Source organism: Nilaparvata lugens, chromosome 8 (assembly GCF_014356525.2).
Source record: "Nilaparvata lugens isolate BPH chromosome 8, ASM1435652v1, whole genome shotgun sequence".
NCBI lineage: Eukaryota > Metazoa > Arthropoda > Insecta > Hemiptera > Delphacidae > Nilaparvata > Nilaparvata lugens.
In genome coordinates this window covers 7947979-7967188 of record NC_052511.1, presented here as the reverse complement: position 1 = coordinate 7967188, position 19210 = coordinate 7947979, and the positions used below count along the sequence as shown (strand labels likewise).

Genomic DNA, 19210 nt, shown 5'->3' with positions numbered 1-19210 from the left:
AAGAACTAGCCGTCAGGCTCGCTTCGCTCGCCATATCCGTCAAGCCAGAGGGCTCCGCCCCCTGGACCCCTGACTGGATCGTCCAAGAATGAGATCAGCAGGCTCGCTTCGCTCGCCTGCATTTTCCATTTGGGCATTTTTATCATATGTTAGGATAATCCAGTCGGGGGTCCAGACTAAACGGATATGGCGAGCGAAGCGAGCCTGACTGCTAGTAATATAATATTCCCAGGATTGAAGTAACAGTGCCCAATCAATTTTTCCGCGATAAATGCATTTAAATCTTCAACTTGGTGCCAACCTAACAAAGTCAACTCAACTTAATGCCAACCTGACAAAATTATTAATTTAGTTGCCAGTTAACAACTGTTTCGAAGAGGTACTCTATCTAGATTATAGTTCTATAGTAACATATGATATGGAAATTTCAATTATAATTAAGATATTGGGAGAAGAAGAATATACATGTTAAAAGACGAACTTTAAACCCTTAAAAACAACCCTTTGGATTAAAATATTGCCAAAAGATTTCTTAGTGCGCCTCTAAAGGGCCAACTGAACATACCTACCAAATTTGAACGTTTTTGGTCCGGTAGATTTTTAGTTATGCGAGTGAGTGAGTGAGTGAGTGAGTCAGTCAGTCAGTCAGTGAGTGAGTGCCATTTCGCTTTTATATATATATATAGATACCGTTTGATAATTGATGGAATATAGGAGTTTTATCAATTTCAAATAACTCTAAGTAGTATGTATCAACATAGAAAAACAATCTGAAATCGAATATAAATAGAATACAACCTGAAATCGTACGAAAAGGAATGAAGCAAACAAATACCAGAAAGAATGAGCAAGATGAAATCGCGGTGTGAATTGTTTTGAAAAGAGATTCACAACAGAATAAAACGTGATGAAAAAGAGTACAGTAATAGAATGTGGGAGAGTAAAGTAATTGAGTGTGAGAGTGTACAGAAGAATTGACAAGAAGCAGGATCAGTGATCGGAGAGAGAAAAATAGAAAGATAATATCAGCGAGCGGAAAGAAAAACGAGATAGATTTGAGAGGAGGATAGAGAGAGATAGAAGAGTGGATTCTTCAAGTTCAAGAACCGTTCACATCACACTCATCCCTCTCTCACTACACTGTACAACACCACTCTCTCACAAACTCTCTCTCTCTCTCTCTCTCTCTCTCTCACACACACACACAGTAAAACTCCTGAGTATCAAACTTGAACTATGCCACCAGCATAACCAAGAACATCCCCTTATTCTTTTCTTCTAAAAAAACTTGAATTTTATGCAGCAGCTTGCACTGTTTTACATTTTCTGGGAACCCTTCCGGTTGCATTTTTCCATGCAAGATGCACATAGGTTGCAGAAAAGGGGGAATAAACCTACTATATTATAACTTAATGACTAACCAACTGACCCTACATACAAGTTCACAGATTCCTAAATTGACCACTATTACCATTATATAGTGAGGTCCACGTTATAATGGTGGTGGAGAAAGATAAGAGAACAGTTTTGCCGGTTCTCTGCCTTGCCACTGCCTGCTGTAGAGGATAGCTGATATCGTTATATCTGATGTGATATCAACTGTTCATTCTTGTTTAACTTAGACTACCAACGGGACAATATGTCCCAGCAGAAATGACCAACCTCAGACTACAACTGGGACAATATGTCCCAATAGAAGTTCATAGAATCCCAGTGGGTGAATAGATCATCTAAACTACACAGTAATGAATCCCAGCGGTCTATTCAATGAGTCTAGGGTCTATTCTGTAAAATACATCAGCTGTTTAGAACTATCTGATCGCCATATTATCAGATATGAGGTTATATTGTGGTTATATGCTCTCATGCATGCATGTGTCAGATGCTGGTTTTGTTTTGAAGCTGTTCTAATGTGATTTGCAGTGTCATTTTGAGTTAAAAGTAAGTAAATAACTTCATATAATGTGAAATTGAAATTTCAAAGCTATTTACTAAATTTTATTCATTTTATTGTGTTTTTTGTATTGGGACATATTATCCCAATGGTAAAATTGATTATCTGGAATTTGATGGGACAAGCTTCATAGACCCTATTCGGTAGTCTAAAGGATAAAATGATAAATTATATTTTATTCACCAAGAAAATATACATTTTCAATGATTAAATGATACATTTTCATAATTGCGATTGGATATTTTGTCAATTATTATATTTCTACTATAAAGGTAGGCGCACACAGATTGTCATCGGACGGACGGCACGCATCGGACGATTAGATTCGATGCATTGTTTTCAATTGGAGTGCGCATACCTATCTGCATCGTATAGGTATGCGCACTCCAATTGAAAATAATGTATCAAATCTAATCGTCCGATGCGTGCCGTCCGTCCGATGACGATCTGTGTGCGCCTACCTTAAGAGAGTATTTCTTTATTTTATTTATTTCATTGACAATTACAAATCATAATTATAATAAATAATATAATATGATTGGGAGAAGACAACAGGCATAGCCCAAAACTGTCTTCTACCAAATTTTTACAAATAAAAGTTTCAAAAAGAATAAGGTTAAGATTTTACCTTTACTTCAAAAAGTCCAATTTCCACTTTAAAACTAATGACTAAACTGAAAATTTTGAATTTTGATATTTAAAAACTGATTAAAAACAAAAATATTTCACTCAAATCTCTACAAATTGGGAATTTTTGAGTAATTTTGCAAAATTTTGAGCCAGAAAAAGAAACGTATTATGAGTAGGCTATTATGCAGATGGGTAGATTCACCCGATTATTATTAGCTACATGAGTATTATTCAGCCAGACTAGTGAAATAGATGAGTATATTTCTACATTGTTCTACAAAGACGATCTGGAACGTTGGGGAGCTAGAAAATGAAAGGATAGCGCTATCTGCTTTGTCGAATGAAAGACAAGGATAGCAACACCAATGTTAATCAAACTGTCATTATAACGGGTACCTCGCTATAGTGTATTAATTGGACAGGTTGATATAGTGATATAGAAATACTGTAAAGAGCTCAATTAGAAAAAAACTGCTTTGTGGAATGATAGACAAGGATAGTAACACCAATGTTAATCAGATATCCTATTCTATTAAGCGAGCAATTTCTGTATATCTGTTTATCTGGTTATTTATGTTCAACAGATCTCGAAAACGGCTCTAACGATTTCAAGAAATTTGGAACATAGTAGGTTTATGATATAAAAATTCGATTGCACTAGTCTCATCCTTGGGAAAACCCGCTGAACGACATTAAAACGATAATTCATCCTTGGCTGAAACAGCTGAGACTTTCGTTGTCTGTGGATAGTAAGTGAGCGAGTGATTCTGTGGAAAATCAAAATATCGCATCCCCGAAATTCATAAACTGACGTATAGCCAACATATAAACACGACCATTTCAGAGAATTGTGTTCTGTTTATCAATAAATAAAAATAACGAGCGAAGCTCGGTGCCCCGATATTGAGTATTATTCAGCCAGACTAGTGAAAAAGATGAGTATATTTCTACATTGTTAAAAGACGATCTGGAACGATGTGGAGCTAGAAAATGAAAGGATAGAGCTATCTGCTTTGTCGAATGCAAGACAAGGATAGTAACACCAATGTTAACCAAATACTGCCATTATAACGTGGACCTCACTATATTATCACAAAATATCCGCAATTATCTAGTATCCAGGATTAGGTTAGGAAGGACACAGAATACAGAAGGATGTTGTAATCACAACAGAAATAATATTCAATGAGCATATTTATAATTCCATCATTGAGAAATTCATCAAAACAGTATTTCAAATTGGTTGTCAATTCTAAGCAGGGGCGCCATTTAGGGGGGGGGGGGTTGGTCAGGGGGGTCTAGGAACCCCCAAGGATCAGATAAATAATGAAAATGCGGGTCTATCTACACGAATCCTTATAATCTCATACTGATTTAATACTTTTATTAAACAGCAGTAGTATAATTCCTCCTACAGTATCAACAATGTAGCAAAATTGCCTTGGAAGTATGGGTACGGAGTAATAAAGAATATATTTTTCTTTGTGGTATAGTTGAAGCTTAAAATAGAATGGGTACAATTATTGATCAGGGCACAATAAGTGAGTTATTGCATAAATTTCAACGTGAGAATTAACAAGTTGCAAGATGTCACAGTGAAAGCAAAAGATAGGGCACAATCAGACAATCAATTTATGTACAGAGTTGGTGAAAATTATGGAACCAGCTTGAAGTTTCTTTAGCTTTCTAACTGAAAGTTATTTTCCAATTAGAATATGATCCCCAATGAAATTTTTGAAACTGTTATTGTAAAAGAAAAATGTATCTGTTTCCATGATTTTTTAAGAAATCTGTTTCAGTGTATTCCTACTTTAGGGCCTCTCTGTAGGTCTATATTTCTAAAAAAATATTTCATGATTTAATAACTAATAATGTATATGTTTGTATTGATACTTATACCACATTTGTATAAAACTGAAAAAAATGAATAATTGAATAACATCTTGGATGTAATATTTATGGGGAAAACCCAGGACCCTCTATCCTTTGGGGGTATTCCTTACCCCCTCATACCTCTTGGTTTTTGCCCCCCCCCCCTAGCAGTTTGGTGAAATGTTGCCGCTGTTCCAAGTAACTGTTTTTGCAAGGATGATGCCTACATAAGCTCTAGGCTTGTGCGTAGGTAATGAGATGATGAGAGATGAGTGGACCTACAACTTAGAACGAATTCAATCAATCCAGTGATACAAATCAGTGACATTGAAAGTGATCAGTACAGTGAGAATATTATCCCCACACATTTTAATGGGACTATTCATACTAGCTCGGTCGTACTGAGTGGGAACAGTCCAATCAGATCTCATGGAAAATATATTTTCACTGTACCGGTCATTTTCACTGTCACTTTCACTTTATAGTTTCACTTTCACTGTCACAGATATGTGGGAATCAAGGTGCCTTTTGAGGTTCTGACAAGTAATCAATCCATCAATATTGTTTCAAACAGAGGTTCACAGGATAACCATCAATAGATGGTAATGATTATTACATATTAATGCATGTTAATGGCAGATGGGGTGGCGCCTACAAGCCTTAGTTAGGGAGATCAAATAGCCATATGTCACATCCATTCTGATTCATGGCCGTTCATGAATGCTGATTTAGTAGAGTAAATGAGTAGGCCAACTAGAATACAACTGATAAGCATCTGGTTAAAGACGGGTTAGCCTATCTTTATAACTAAAAATTTATAGTTTTACTTGACAATTTTTCTTTGAAAGAGGAAGTAACTTCGTTTTATGAGAAACATTTTTAAAGAGGTTGTCACGGCCTAATGAGGATATACAACCTTAGAAGATAAAAAATAAAATGACAGATTATTGATTCGCCATCTTAATGTTCAGTTACTAAAAATCTCCCAGCTTTAAATTGTATCATAGAATAAGAATAGAGAACCCTCTCCATTTTTTCTCTATGATCATATACAATATTAGATCAGTTTAGCAACAATAATTCCCTCATGAAGAACCCTATTCCCTTCTGTTTCGAAAAATATTCTTGTAACTGGAAAAATGGACTTCAAAATTTACTAAGAACTGATATTCTTTTCCAAATAATCAAATCATAACCAACTATGAGACCCTCTTATTATCGACTCTTTCCATTATCCAAATTTCAATTTTTATTGTTTAGAAAGGAAAATAATTAGTATCATATTAATTGACCGAGCGAAGTGAGGTCTAAGATTCAAGTCGACGGTTTGGCATTTCTCTTAATGTTTAAATGTTTATATGTTTTTATGTTGCTCATTTACGGCGAAACGCAGTAATAGATTTTCATGAAATTTGACAGGTATGTTCCTTTTTAAATTGCGCGTCGACGTATATACAAGGTTTTTGGAAATTTTGCATTTCAAGGATAATATAAAAGGAAAAAGGAGCCTCCTTCATACGCCAATATTAGAGTAAGAATCAGACTATAGAATAATTATTCATCATAAATCAGCTGACAAGTGATTACACAGATTTGTGGAGAAGCCAGTCTATTGCTGTATTTCCATAAGTTTCAATCAGGTACTTGTGGATTAGAATACTGCGTGAGGTCTAATGTTCAGAGAACTTCTAGTAAATAATTCTATGAATTGAGTATAGAATTTTACATTCTATACACTCTGCCTCCTACCAGACAACCACAGACAAGCTGTATCAAGTATACATGTTATATAACTGCTTCAACGGTGTTGCAATGAATACAAATAGTGACTTCTCAATTATTTTTAGTGGAGAGAACCAGTCAATCCACAACGAAGTTAGAACTGTCAGTTTTGGGATTCAGGATATCGTTATCCATATGAATTTCATGATAATTATGTATAGATTTATAAAACAAGTAAATAATATTCGATGAATAATTGAGATACTTCATAGATTGGATACTCAATCCATAAAATGTCCAATAATTCTAACGGTAAACGAACCTGGTTGAATAACTCTACTTCACTTCAATACTTCTAAGTCATGACTAGTCACTTCTAAGTCAGAAAGTGGGCCTGACTTGGACCTTGTCGTAGGGTTGACATAATAACTATGTCAATAATATATACTTATTTACGTTTGTAAACTTGGAACTAACCAAAATTCACCAACAACAGTATCCCTTCCTTTTCCTACCGTAACTTAGCAATCAATGATTTACGAATTGAAAACCCCTGAGCATAACAGATCTAAGGACACAAATCCTCTATCGACAAAACGTGTGTGATCCACACTCTGGCAATTTTATTAGGATGTGAAATTCCTTCCAGGCCAGCTGGAGAGAGAGAGAGAGAGGCACCAGGAAGCTTCTCAACCAACAAACAAAGAGAACACCACAACTCTAATGAATGATTTTGAGAGCAAAACGACAACTAAAGAGCAGGAGGAAAAGAGAGAGAGAGAAAGAGAGAGACCGACCGGATGGCAGAACCAGATTCTAGAGCAGAGTCGGCCAAGTTATCTTCAGGTTCACAGATTGGCCTTTCGAAGCCGAATTCGCATTCCTATCCGAACTGTGATCTACCTCTTTGTCAACTAAAACTAGATTTTCAAACAACGGCCATCAGCCCGCCACACAACACGGCAGCTAGTGGACCATTATCTTCTTGTAAAACGTTCCCAGAAATACAACTTCATTAGGCTAGACTTTACTTTGAGTGCACCAGGTATCTTATATCGATATTTAAATAATTGATAGTATAATCGATATTTAAATATTGAAAGTATATCGATATTCAAATATTGATATGTATGAACGAGGTGTACGGCGCTCAGGTATTCGAATGTACAACCTGTTGACATCTCACTTAAAAGAATTATCAGGGAGGAAATTTAGAATTCTATTGAGAAGGGAGCTGCTGCAGTCAATTGGTGCATATTCAGTGGAGAAATTCAATGAATACTACACACCTCAAGGTTCAAGAAGATAGCACACATTTTCTTGTGGTATAAATTTGACAAATCCATATATGCTACCCCTTTTGTAGGAGATCGGTGGATGAAATGAAATGAAATTGAAAGTCAAGATACTTAAATATTGATAGTGTTCACTAAATTTTATTTTTAGGGCTACTGAAATTATTGTAACACAATATAAGTTATCAAGTACCCTTTTTATTTAATCAAATCACAACTAGTTTCAACTCTTCATGAGCCATTTTCTAGTTTGATAGTATCATAGAGAAACAATAGCATAAGTAGATATCCCATGGTATAGGGCGTTTATGTCGCAACTTTTACTGTTATCTCAAGCCGATATCCACGTACTTCTTTCCTGTGAAGCTATATGACGCTGGTAGTCTCTCACATTGTGCCGTTCATACACTCTTACCCGGTCAAAACAGTAAAAATCTACAATAATCGACAGTAATCGGCTTGAGATAACAGTAAAAGTTGCGACATAAACGCCCTATACCATGGGCCTCCTTCCTCAAACATACCATGTCCTCCTTCATCAAAACATGGTTCATGAGAGGAATTCATGAATGAATAATTTCAGTAGTGAAAAATCATGAGAGGAATTCACGAAAGAATAATTTCAGTAGTGAAAAATCATGAGAAGAGTTCATGAGAGGAATTCACGAAAGAATAATTTCAGTAGTGAAAAATCATGAGAGGAGTTCATGAGAGGAATTCACGAAAGAATAATTTCAGTAGTGAAAAATCATGAGAAGAGTTCATGAGAGGAATTCACGAAAGAATAATTTCAGTAGTGAAAAATCATGAGAAGAGTTCATGAGAGGAATTCACGAAAGAATAATTTCAGTAGGCAAAAATCATAGCTACCGTATCAAAAACTAAAAGGTTATTGTCAAAAAACGTTATAGACGATCCATAACAAAGTTGATATCCAAGTTCTACTACATACTATTAAGTACCCAAATTATTGAACCCTTCAAGCTAATTATTAAAACATATTCATGATTTGCTGAACCTGAAAAATATAATATACCTGTATAATAATAATGAGAAAGGAGTCTTTAGTATTTAAATAAAAATCTTGAATCTGAGCAATATCATTTACTCATTTATCAAATCAGCACAATAGCAAATAATGAACTAAGTCAAACTTGCACAGAGCTTCTTTCTAATAATTTGTTGAAGTACCTATCATGTAAATAAATATTATGTGATCATGTCAAAGAATTGTATGTAATACTGTAATGTCGTAAAAGATGGGAAATATTAACTAAACTTAAACATTATTTGGCGAAAAATAATAGTCAAAGAATTGTATGTACTACTGCAATGTCGTAAACGATGGGAAATATATACTAAACTTGAACATTATTTGGCGAAAAAATAATAAAAATCCTTAAGAATTTTTAAGATAAGTAAAGAAGTCAATTGATAATAAGGTAAAATAAAATTCGTAAGTATAAATGAGAACATTCCCAAGAGCAGATAGGGAAAAAGAACAAACATATCAATCAAACAAATTGGCAAATAAATAAAATAGATTTTGTTGAGTTTCAATATGGTATAGACGTCAATTATCCTATTATATTAAGCGATCAATTTCTGTATATATTTATTTTTATGGTTATGCGGTTATATGGGTATATATTTATGTTCAACGGCTCTAACGATTTTCACGAAATTTGGAACAAAGTAGGTTTATGATAAGAAGATTCGATTGCACGAGGTCTCAACCCTTGGATAACTCGCTGAAGGACATTAAAAGGATAAATACGTCCTTGGAAAAACAGCTGGAAATTTTGTCGTCTGTCGATACCGTAATGGAAGAGAGTGAACGAGTGCATGTTTGTGGGATGATCCAGCTGATCTCACGATTATCTAGAAATTTCAATCAACTTGATCAAAATATCTGATTTTTTGACAAGACATGGTATATCATTTAAAATGAAAGTAGGCTATATCAGAATTTTCAAAGTTGATCATTATTTTACAGTTTTAAGTGATTAGTGAGTGTTATTTTGTACTTGAATTTGGTTTGTAGACAATCTAAATTAAAACATTTCTGTTTTTAAATGTTTTGACTAAAAACTTGACCTGAATTCAAGTGTATGGAACATACCTAACCTACTTTTTGGAACATTTGTAGTGTATAAATCAAAATTCGGGAAAGAAACCGTTTTAGGCTGTGCCTGTTAGTACTTCCCAAATCATTTTAAACAATTATGTTCTGTTCATCAATAAATAAATAACGAGGGAAGCTCGGTGCCCCGATATTTGATAATAAAGGAAAATGAAATTTTTATATGTATAAATGAAACAAATAATTTTGCCAAACTGTACAGTTTCTTTGAAGTATGAATAACTGTAATATTTATTTACATACATGCTCAATCTCTCAACAAGTTTTTGGATCATCCCTGACATTTAGTTATCAATAAAACAAGAGCCAGAAATTTTGAACTAGAAACTATTCGTTTATGTACTTTATTTATTTTCATATTTGTGACATGAATCAAGTCATACGACAGTTGAAACTGTAAATCTATCATTCATCAAACGTTATCTCGAGCTTACAGATAAAATAATGTAACTTCATCACATAAACCAAACGGTAAGCATTGGAATGTTATCAGCGAGGAAGGTCGTTCTCTGAAGCGATAGGTCAACCGGATGTTTGCACATAAAAATAAATATGTTGTGCCATTTAATGAACAACTTCGCTATAAATCATGATAAACGAAAGGAATTCGACCATAAAAATTGCTGGAGAGGCATACACTTCAAATACATTTTCCCCGCACAAATATAACTCTCTCCTATGAAGCAACAAACTTAGATCACTCAAAAGGAATTTATTTTTTCAACTGATAACTTAAATATTTGATTTATGTGACTACTTAGATTTTGGTTCATTCCAGTCTCTGAAAAGTCTAGAATCCAAAATAAGGAAAACACATTACTAAAAATTTGGGAATTTAAAAGCTGTACAACCCACGTGTAGTTTTTAATAATAGAAGTTTTGTATGCATTAATAAACAGCTAATGATTTATTATAATATCCAGAAAAAGTTATGCAAAATACTGTATAATATTATGAAATATTTAGTTACGTTTGATACTTCAAGAGTGTCCACACTCGTTGAAAACGTTTGGGAAGATTGGAAGATTTTATTATGTTTGACAAACAATGTTTGCCCGTGGCCAGTGTGGACGCGCCACCAAACAAAATATTTGTAATTGGGAAGGACAGGTTTCATGTTTTACAGCTGTCAACTCTGAAAATGTCTGGAAAACAGTAATTTTTTGTTTGACAAACAATGATTGTCCAAAATTTTTAAAATGTTTGTCCCTGAGCTCCTCAACGAACATGTTTGCCGAACATGTAAGTCGAACATTTGTTCAGTGTGGACACGGCTTAAGGATAAGTTACAATCACACTGATTAGCGGTTTCTGTGGTAAATTTATTGATCTTGGCTTTACTTATAACTGCATAATATTATTCTATCATCCATTTCAGAAGGATTCATAACAGGAACAGTCTAAGAAAAGTAGAAATTAGTTCGCTTGCAAAATAATGCCTCGAAGAAATAGGCTACATTCCATTTTTCAAGCATTTTATTCATGATGTTATTTATAATAAAAACTAATAATAATATCATATTCATCAATTTATTGACTTTCATTGGCTCAACTTGCTTGAATCCATCGTAAGTAAGAATAAAGAATGTGGGTGGTCTTTTAATACGTCATAAGTTAATGATAAATGTTTTGCTGAATAAGAGAACAAAAAATTATAATAGAAACTAATAATAATATCATATTCATTAATTTATTCACTTTCATTGGCTCAACTTGCTTGAATCCATCGTAAGTTTCTGAATAAAGAATGTGGGTGGTCTTTAAATACGTCATAAGTTAATGATAAATGTTTTGCTGAACAGAGAACAAAAAAATATAAATAGCCTATCGTAACAATCGATGCTTTTTGGAAAATCGTCATGAACTAGTTTATGAACTATAACTTTATTACAATTATTTTATTCTAAATGGTAACGCGAAATTCTAAGAGCAAGACAATTTATTATAGATTCTCAGAGGAAAACAGTAAACACTGTATGTACAAGCAGAGAAAACTTCTATAATATTGTATTCTGTGGTAAAAGCTTACTGCAGTGCTGGACTAATTCAAGTAATAATTAAGTAATTGCAAAATAATACCTTGAAGAAATAGGCTACATTCCAGTTTTCAACATAACCTATAAACTTGAGTGTTGATAGGAAATGACATCGGGTAATACGGCAAGCCAGAACATCCAAAAGGATCTCTCTGCCGATAAAAGCCATACGAATAAATAAAAATAATTCAAGTACAGTAGGTACTTTACAAGTACTGTAATCCTACTCGTTCTAAAATCTCATTTAGTAGAAGCAGCTTAGGAATTCCCAGTTTACCAAATCAGGTTGAAATCATTCCACAGTCTCCACATATTGAATACACCTAATAGGCATTGTAGTCTATAAAATGTAATTGTGAGCTAATTAAAGAATGTGCATGTTGAAAAGATATTAGAGAAAAAGGCAATACAAAGATTGTATCAAGACTCCCAATGTCCTTGCTTGGCAATATACTTTCTAATCTATTATTGTCTACTGATTCAATCTTAGAATGAGACACTCCCCCAAGTATATTAACTGCTAACATGTACATCACTTTACAGATTTTATCGACAAATAAAGACAAAATTAGAGAAGAAACTGGAACAAGAATAGTTTGTTTCCAGTGAATAATGAATTAAGACAAATAAAGACAAAATTAGAGAAGAAACTGGAACAAGAATAGAGTTTACAGTGAATAATGAATTACACTATGAAATCAACTAGTGTTGTTTGTATCCAATTTGAAAAGGGTGAAAAATACAGGAAAAAAGAAAATTTGAGAAATCATACTAGTCCTACCGGCAGGTGAATTTGAATTGAGATTATTTGTACTAAAAAGTATTGAAAAGTAGATGTACAGCAATCAAAAAATACCAAATTTCACACAACACAAATAATGTTGAAAAACCCCTCTCATGATTTTTAATTTGACCTCTCATGAAAAAACATCTCTCCTGTGATTAAGTTTGTAGGTTGAATATTGATTGATGTTGTGCAACTTTTCCATATAATTGAAGAGACTTGAGATATTGTGGAATTTTTGACAACATCTCGAGTCCCTTCAATCATCTCTCCTGTGAAATTCATGAGACAAATTTAAACAAATGTAAAAACAAGGAGAAATGGATAAACAACATTTTTGGTTGTAACTTAATTTAAAAAAAGGGTAGAAACACATGATACTTGAATGCGTTAGCTACATGAATCATTATAATGACAATCTAGGTATAAAATAGTACCGTGGTAAGTTACATGAAAATGAATAACTTTATAAGCTTTAATTAAACTTTCAGATGACTTGGAAATTGATCCTCACAATAACTCACAACTGGATTTTTAACCCTTGCACAACACACAGTCTATAAGTGATTTTGTAAGATTTAGAAACAACAAGTGTCTGAAAACAAACTATCATTATAATTGTCTGTTTATTTTGAAAGAGATCTCATCTCTAAAAGGAATCTCTAGCAAGATCAACTACTTGTTATGGAGAACTACTAGTACTGGAAGAGAAACATCTTTGATGATCGAGAGAAGTCATGTTCCAAGTCAACTCCAAGGGGATGTGCAGAGAGTATAGGATGTATATACATTCTATACTCTGTGGGGAATTGTATTCTACATTACTATCATTTATGCTTTATATGATTTGCTGTCACTGTTGTTTTTATCAGGGAGACTATCTCAACAACATACCAAGATGCAAGGTATATAGATAATTTTGCTTATGAGAGTTTTGAAATCTAAATTTTGCTTCCACAGTTCCCTCAAGTTTTCTCGGTTGATTTCAGGGATTTTCAATGAAAATTGGGAAGATAATAGCCTACTACAATATTAGCAAAGAGGAAAAATAGAGACATCTTCATTATTTGTCTATGATATACGTTTACAAGATTGATTGATTGATTGAGTACTTAATGTAGATTACAATATATACTGGCTTATATACTTATACAATAGCTTACAAAACAGCAAAGTTTTAGATGAATTTACATAACATAACCTAGAAAATAATTATTGAACTGTAAAATGATATTAAAAAGAGGAATTTGGAATAACTATACAAGATAATATTGTAGTGCACCTACATAGATTGGCGGAGCTTTGAACAATATCAATGTACATTCTTTAGAAAGAATATTAAAAATATCCTTCCCAGTAACTCTCTACCAAAAGAGATGAGAAGTTCAGATGAGAGGTTTAATGACAAGGAGATAATACTGCAATACAAGGATAGAGATATCTTCAGATATTCAATTCTTGTCCATGATATTTAATATAAGTTTACATGATGAGAGGTTTAATGACAAGACGCTCATTAATGATTTACAATTGCCGTTTTACTCCCTGAATGAGAAGACAATCCGTAGTTTTTCAAGTTCACTTTAACTGCCACCCATCTCAATCTTGTGTTTCTATAAATAAAGTTTGACCTAATGACGCAATCTATCCAGCAAGTGCTGGTCAAAACAAAGTGCTGAAGAAAACTGTATTACTGAATTACAAAGAAAAAGCTAGTAAACTGGTATTCCACATCAGGTTGTTCATAAAGATAATTTAAAAGGAATCATGCCTCCGTATTCGTTTACTATGACTTTCTCAGCTTTAGTTTAGTTTCTCACAAATAGTTTGACAAGTTACCAGAAAAATAAGAGGAAGCTATTAAAACTGGGAGGATACAGAAATGAATGAGTGAAATGGAGATTGACAAGTTCAGTAGAGAGTCAATGAGACTTGAAGGGTAGTATCAAAGTAATGAATCAAATTGAATCTTGAATTTATACTATTTTACTTTGTATTGAGTTCTATTAAATTTTGCTACGGAGTACTACAAACGACATCCTATCTCCCATATACTATTTTATTTTCTATTGAGTTCTATCAATTTTCTATGGAGTACTATATAGGACATCCTATCTCCTATGTAGAAGTGAAATGGTTAACAGTGAAAAGTTGATAACTAATTTCATAAGAAAAACACACAATATGCATCAAACTTCTAATGAATGCGTTGATTAGACCACAGAGAGAAATATTATGATGTGAGTGGAAAGTTGCTGAATATTAGAAAAACACACACAATTCATCAATATGAAGCCTATTAATCAATATAACTAGTTAACTTCTAATGAATGTGTTGATTAGACCACAGAGTGACGGCTGCATGGCAGTTTTGCAATTACCCTATGAGAGAATCTACATCAATATCCTGCTCCACAATATGACGCTTGTTTCATAAACTTGAGGCTACATCAATACATCAAAAGCACTCATTATCACCATGCAATATGGGGTTGCTGCTTCCTTACTTAACCTCCCACACATTGCCTTCAATGTGAATAATTTGAAAATCAATTACGGTATTCTCAAACGTTAGGAGAGATCGGCTCTAACTTTGCGTTGAATAATTATCAATACTGTAACTAAAATGGAGAGTTGATAATGAAATTTAATTTGTCAGAAATCTATTCTCAAAATTTTCCCAGCAAAGGCAAGTACTTCCACTAGATGAGAGAGAAAAAATACCAAGTGAAGACAACGAGTTATATTGAGAGCTATCTATACACCTACCAATCAAAAAGTGAACAGTGAAGAGTAGAATGAGACAGATTTTAGATGAAACATGAACAGTGAGTGATAGTGCCTGTTGCACGAAAGCCGGTTAAATTTTAACCGTAATTAATTTCACTAGAACCAATCAGAGAAACGTCTTTTCTAATAGGCCTTCTCTGATTAATTCGTGTTAAACCAATTGAATGTTAAAATTTGACCGCCTTTTGTGCAACCGAACCAGAGTTGAAAAAATTTATGTTTTTATTTATACAAGAATTTGTCCCTCAAACAAAGTTCCAACAATGTGTGAATCATAATATAAAGATAGAGGAAATAATTATTGTAAAATATCTTTGTAGATATATATGGTGTCCTAAATCTTTATTTTGATAATTTTGTACCATGGTGAACAGAGTTAGCAAACAAAGTTGTAAACTACAATATTGTTTCCAAGTTCCAAGGAATAAAATAAAAAATTTGGTATATAAACATACCTAACCCAACATACTTCATATCACAACGATCTGATAACTGTGTTAATACAGATCACTATGGGTCTACAGGAAAAAATATATAAAACATTATTCATTAAGCCTAATAGTTCAATGAATTATCAAATTTTGAAAAAGCTAGACAGACTGAGCTATTTATCTTTACTCCCTGAGATACTTTCATAAAATATGACTAGATATTAGGAATTCTCCATGGTCAATTTACATATTCAGATTGTTAAACACATCTACTGAGAAATTGATCATTCAAAATGTATTTAGATATTGACTGATTGCTAAAATGTAAATATTTAATTCATAAAGTAATTGATAGTGATACCTATCAACCTATCTAATCTTTCACATGATACCGTAGGTAAGTTACCAAAAACCATGTAACTTACTTTAATAACCCAAGGTCTTATGATAACTTGTTTGATAGGGTAACTCCAAGGATTTAAACCTATTGGTCGTATTATGTTACACATAATTTGAAATAATAAATAATTTATAGTATTTATTATATTCAAGGATCTTTTAAAATATTAGGATAGATTGTAGCTGAATCAATAATGTTATCAGTTAATAACCAAATACTGAATGTACAGTTAACCTATGAAATACTCATTATGTAACATAGTAATAATTCATATGTAATATCTATAACAAAGAGTATAAATTGTTGTAAACATCTATGCCAAACTTTTATTCATAATTTTTATAAGGTTATCTAGGGATTTCTACTAATACTTTGAGAATGACATTCTAACCAAGAACTTGTTTACATTTGATTGTGAGACATAAGAGATGAATGGATACTTATACAAAACTTAAAGTCACAGATTCTAAGTGTTTTATTGAATTAATTATTTAGTTTTACGCAACATTGAATACTTTAACCTTCAAGAAACAAAGAACTAGACGACTGTCAACAAAATAAAAGTGTTCACCCAAAACCAATGTGCTTCCAGTTATCTACTGTCATGTTTTCAAACTGACAGTTCTAACCGATACTGATTTTAGAAAGAATTTAGGTTAAGTATAAACTAGGAAATGTTCTGTTTCATTTCAAACGTTTATAAATTGAGGAATATAAAGGTTATATTGTGATAGGCGAGTTGCAAACTATGCCGTACGAACTTCCTATCGGAATCATGCGGCCATATTGAATGAATTGTGTTATTAGAAACACATTACCGAATCATGTTTTGTGAGATTGACAAGAAACTATGGATTTTTAATGCTTACCACTGCTCCTGAATGTAGATAATCCTACTGTAAACAAAACGCTGAGCAGAAACACTCTCGCCGCCATAAATTCACACACATTTGGAACAATTTTCACGGAAAAACTTGGTCGAAATACGCCATAGAAAATCTCTCACTCCATAACTGATCAGCGGTTCAACGCGCATCCTGTTGGCGCAGGCAGTACCGACCTACCGACATCTGCGTCTGCTCGCTGGACCATTCAGTTCCCCCCACCACAGAGCACACTACACCGCACTACACTAAATAAACAAGTTCAATTAATGTAGTATTTGAACGTCATCATTGACAAGAAACATTTTGAAGATGTTTTGGCACCAGTTCTCCACTTCTGGGACAAGAGTTGCCTCTTTTCAAGTGATCACACCAATTTTTACACGGTTCAAATACCTGCCAAATCCGAATCATTTTAGTTCCGCTTCATTCTGAATAATTCAAGATTCCTGTCCCTTGCGGTATGTACCGGTAGGGTACTTGGAAAAGCCGCAGAACCGGTACTTTCTTCTGCCAAGTTATTTTTATTAACCATGGAAAAAATAATATGAAAATCTAATTGGGGAAGGAATGATTTATGGAAAAATAGAAGATAAATGTCTACCGTACCTACTTATATTACTTATTACCGTATGCTCTGTCTAAAGATCATCATATTTTTTTATAATACCGGTAATGTAATATAATTTTTTACTACGATACCGATTATATTACCTATTGATATGCCTTGACCTGGGCCGATTTGTTTATTATATCCGCACACTACGCCCTAAGATAGAAGAATCAAGGTTTTTTTTTTGTTGAGCACCACCCATCACCGAATATAAATTTCATTTTATGGATGCTATTTTGCAATAGTAATAATAATGATTTTAGTTATTACAACTATTAATTGTAATGCAACCTGTTTTAATACCTTCTAAAAATTTAAAAAGTTATAACTGTAAAGTAGAGATTAACTTAGCAATTGATTCTATATTAAGCAGTAGCCTACCTTACTTTTGACAGTAAGGTAGCACAATTTGATTATACCTCCAACCTCCTATCCATAAACTGTTAAATCGATTACATATTTAACTTTTAAAAATATTGTTATTTGGCTCTATTCAACTGCAATAGATGTCCTTCGCAATGTCATAAATTTAAAAAAGTATTTTCAAAACATACCTTAATAACATGTAAAATATTATTGTGAAGAACATTCAAACTAGAGAAAATTTTTAAAATAATTTATCACTGCAGAACTTATTTTCTTTTGAACGTCTAATCATAGTTAGTTTCTCGATTTTCCATCAACATAATTTTCTTTAAAAAATCCAAAAACACCTTGTACTGACCGACCATAGAGACTTATTTAAAATTTACAAAAATTAGTTTATAGTAGGAAACATATTTTCGGCAAGGATAATCTTTTTTATGCTATCAAATTTTCCCAAACTATTCCATAAATGTTCAGAGCTTCAAAACAGGCTGATAAAGCTTCTCATCAGGAGTGAAATTCATTTCTCATTTCATCATAAAAAGTAAGTGCTTTTAAAAAAATATTTAGAAAGATACACAGGCCCGGTTGCACAAAAGCCGTTTAAATTTTAACGGTGATTAGAACCTTTTGTGCAACCGGCACACAGTGTCACTAAACTACAATAAACTTCAAAATAATAATTATAATGGATTACCAAGAACCTTTAAGGAGTGTCTGCTATTAAGGATAATCATTCAAATAAACACAATTGAACGTTATAAAAGAGATAGTCATTACTGTGGTTTTATTAGAAAATATCTGTACTTTGGAATGATTGACATTTAGATTACAACAAGACTCAATACCCTAATAACAATGATAGGTCAAGACCACTATCTACTGTGTTGGAGTTGCAGATTCAATCAAATATTGATGCTACTTCTTGAACTACGACAACCATTAATAATTATTGATTGTTGGGAGTTTCTTTTCAATAAACGAGTACTGGCAAAATAGTAGAAAATTGCTAACTATTGGAGACATTACAATCAAAGAGCATAAATATTTTATTGGATTTTCAAGTAGGTAACTAGGCTACAATGAGTAAATAGTGGTAAAGGTCATAGGGAAGCTTTTATATTCTGTCGATTCTTTTATATACAATAAATTCCTATAATTTCTAAGTGACAGAGTAATAATTAGTCAATTTTTTTCAAGGAGTCGTAAAAACAGTATTTACTTTTCTATTTGGAGCTTCTGATTATTAAAACACATGAAGTAAATTTGTTTTAAAATAGGATTACAGTA

The 19210-nt window shown here is 33.0% G+C and overlaps 1 protein-coding gene across 1 annotated transcript in view; it reads right to left on the bottom strand.

Annotated features, from left to right (window-relative positions):
• The window catches only part of LOC111046193 (protogenin), a 285414-nt gene extending 268174 nt beyond the window's left edge, over positions 1-17240 (bottom strand). The window contains exon 1 of the mRNA XM_039433843.1: positions 16927-17240. Coding sequence (XP_039289777.1) covers positions 16927-16993 — 67 coding nt within the window. The 5' untranslated portion in view covers positions 16994-17240. The remainder of the gene's footprint in view (positions 1-16926) is intronic.
• Between the last annotated feature and the right edge of the window lie 1970 nt (positions 17241-19210).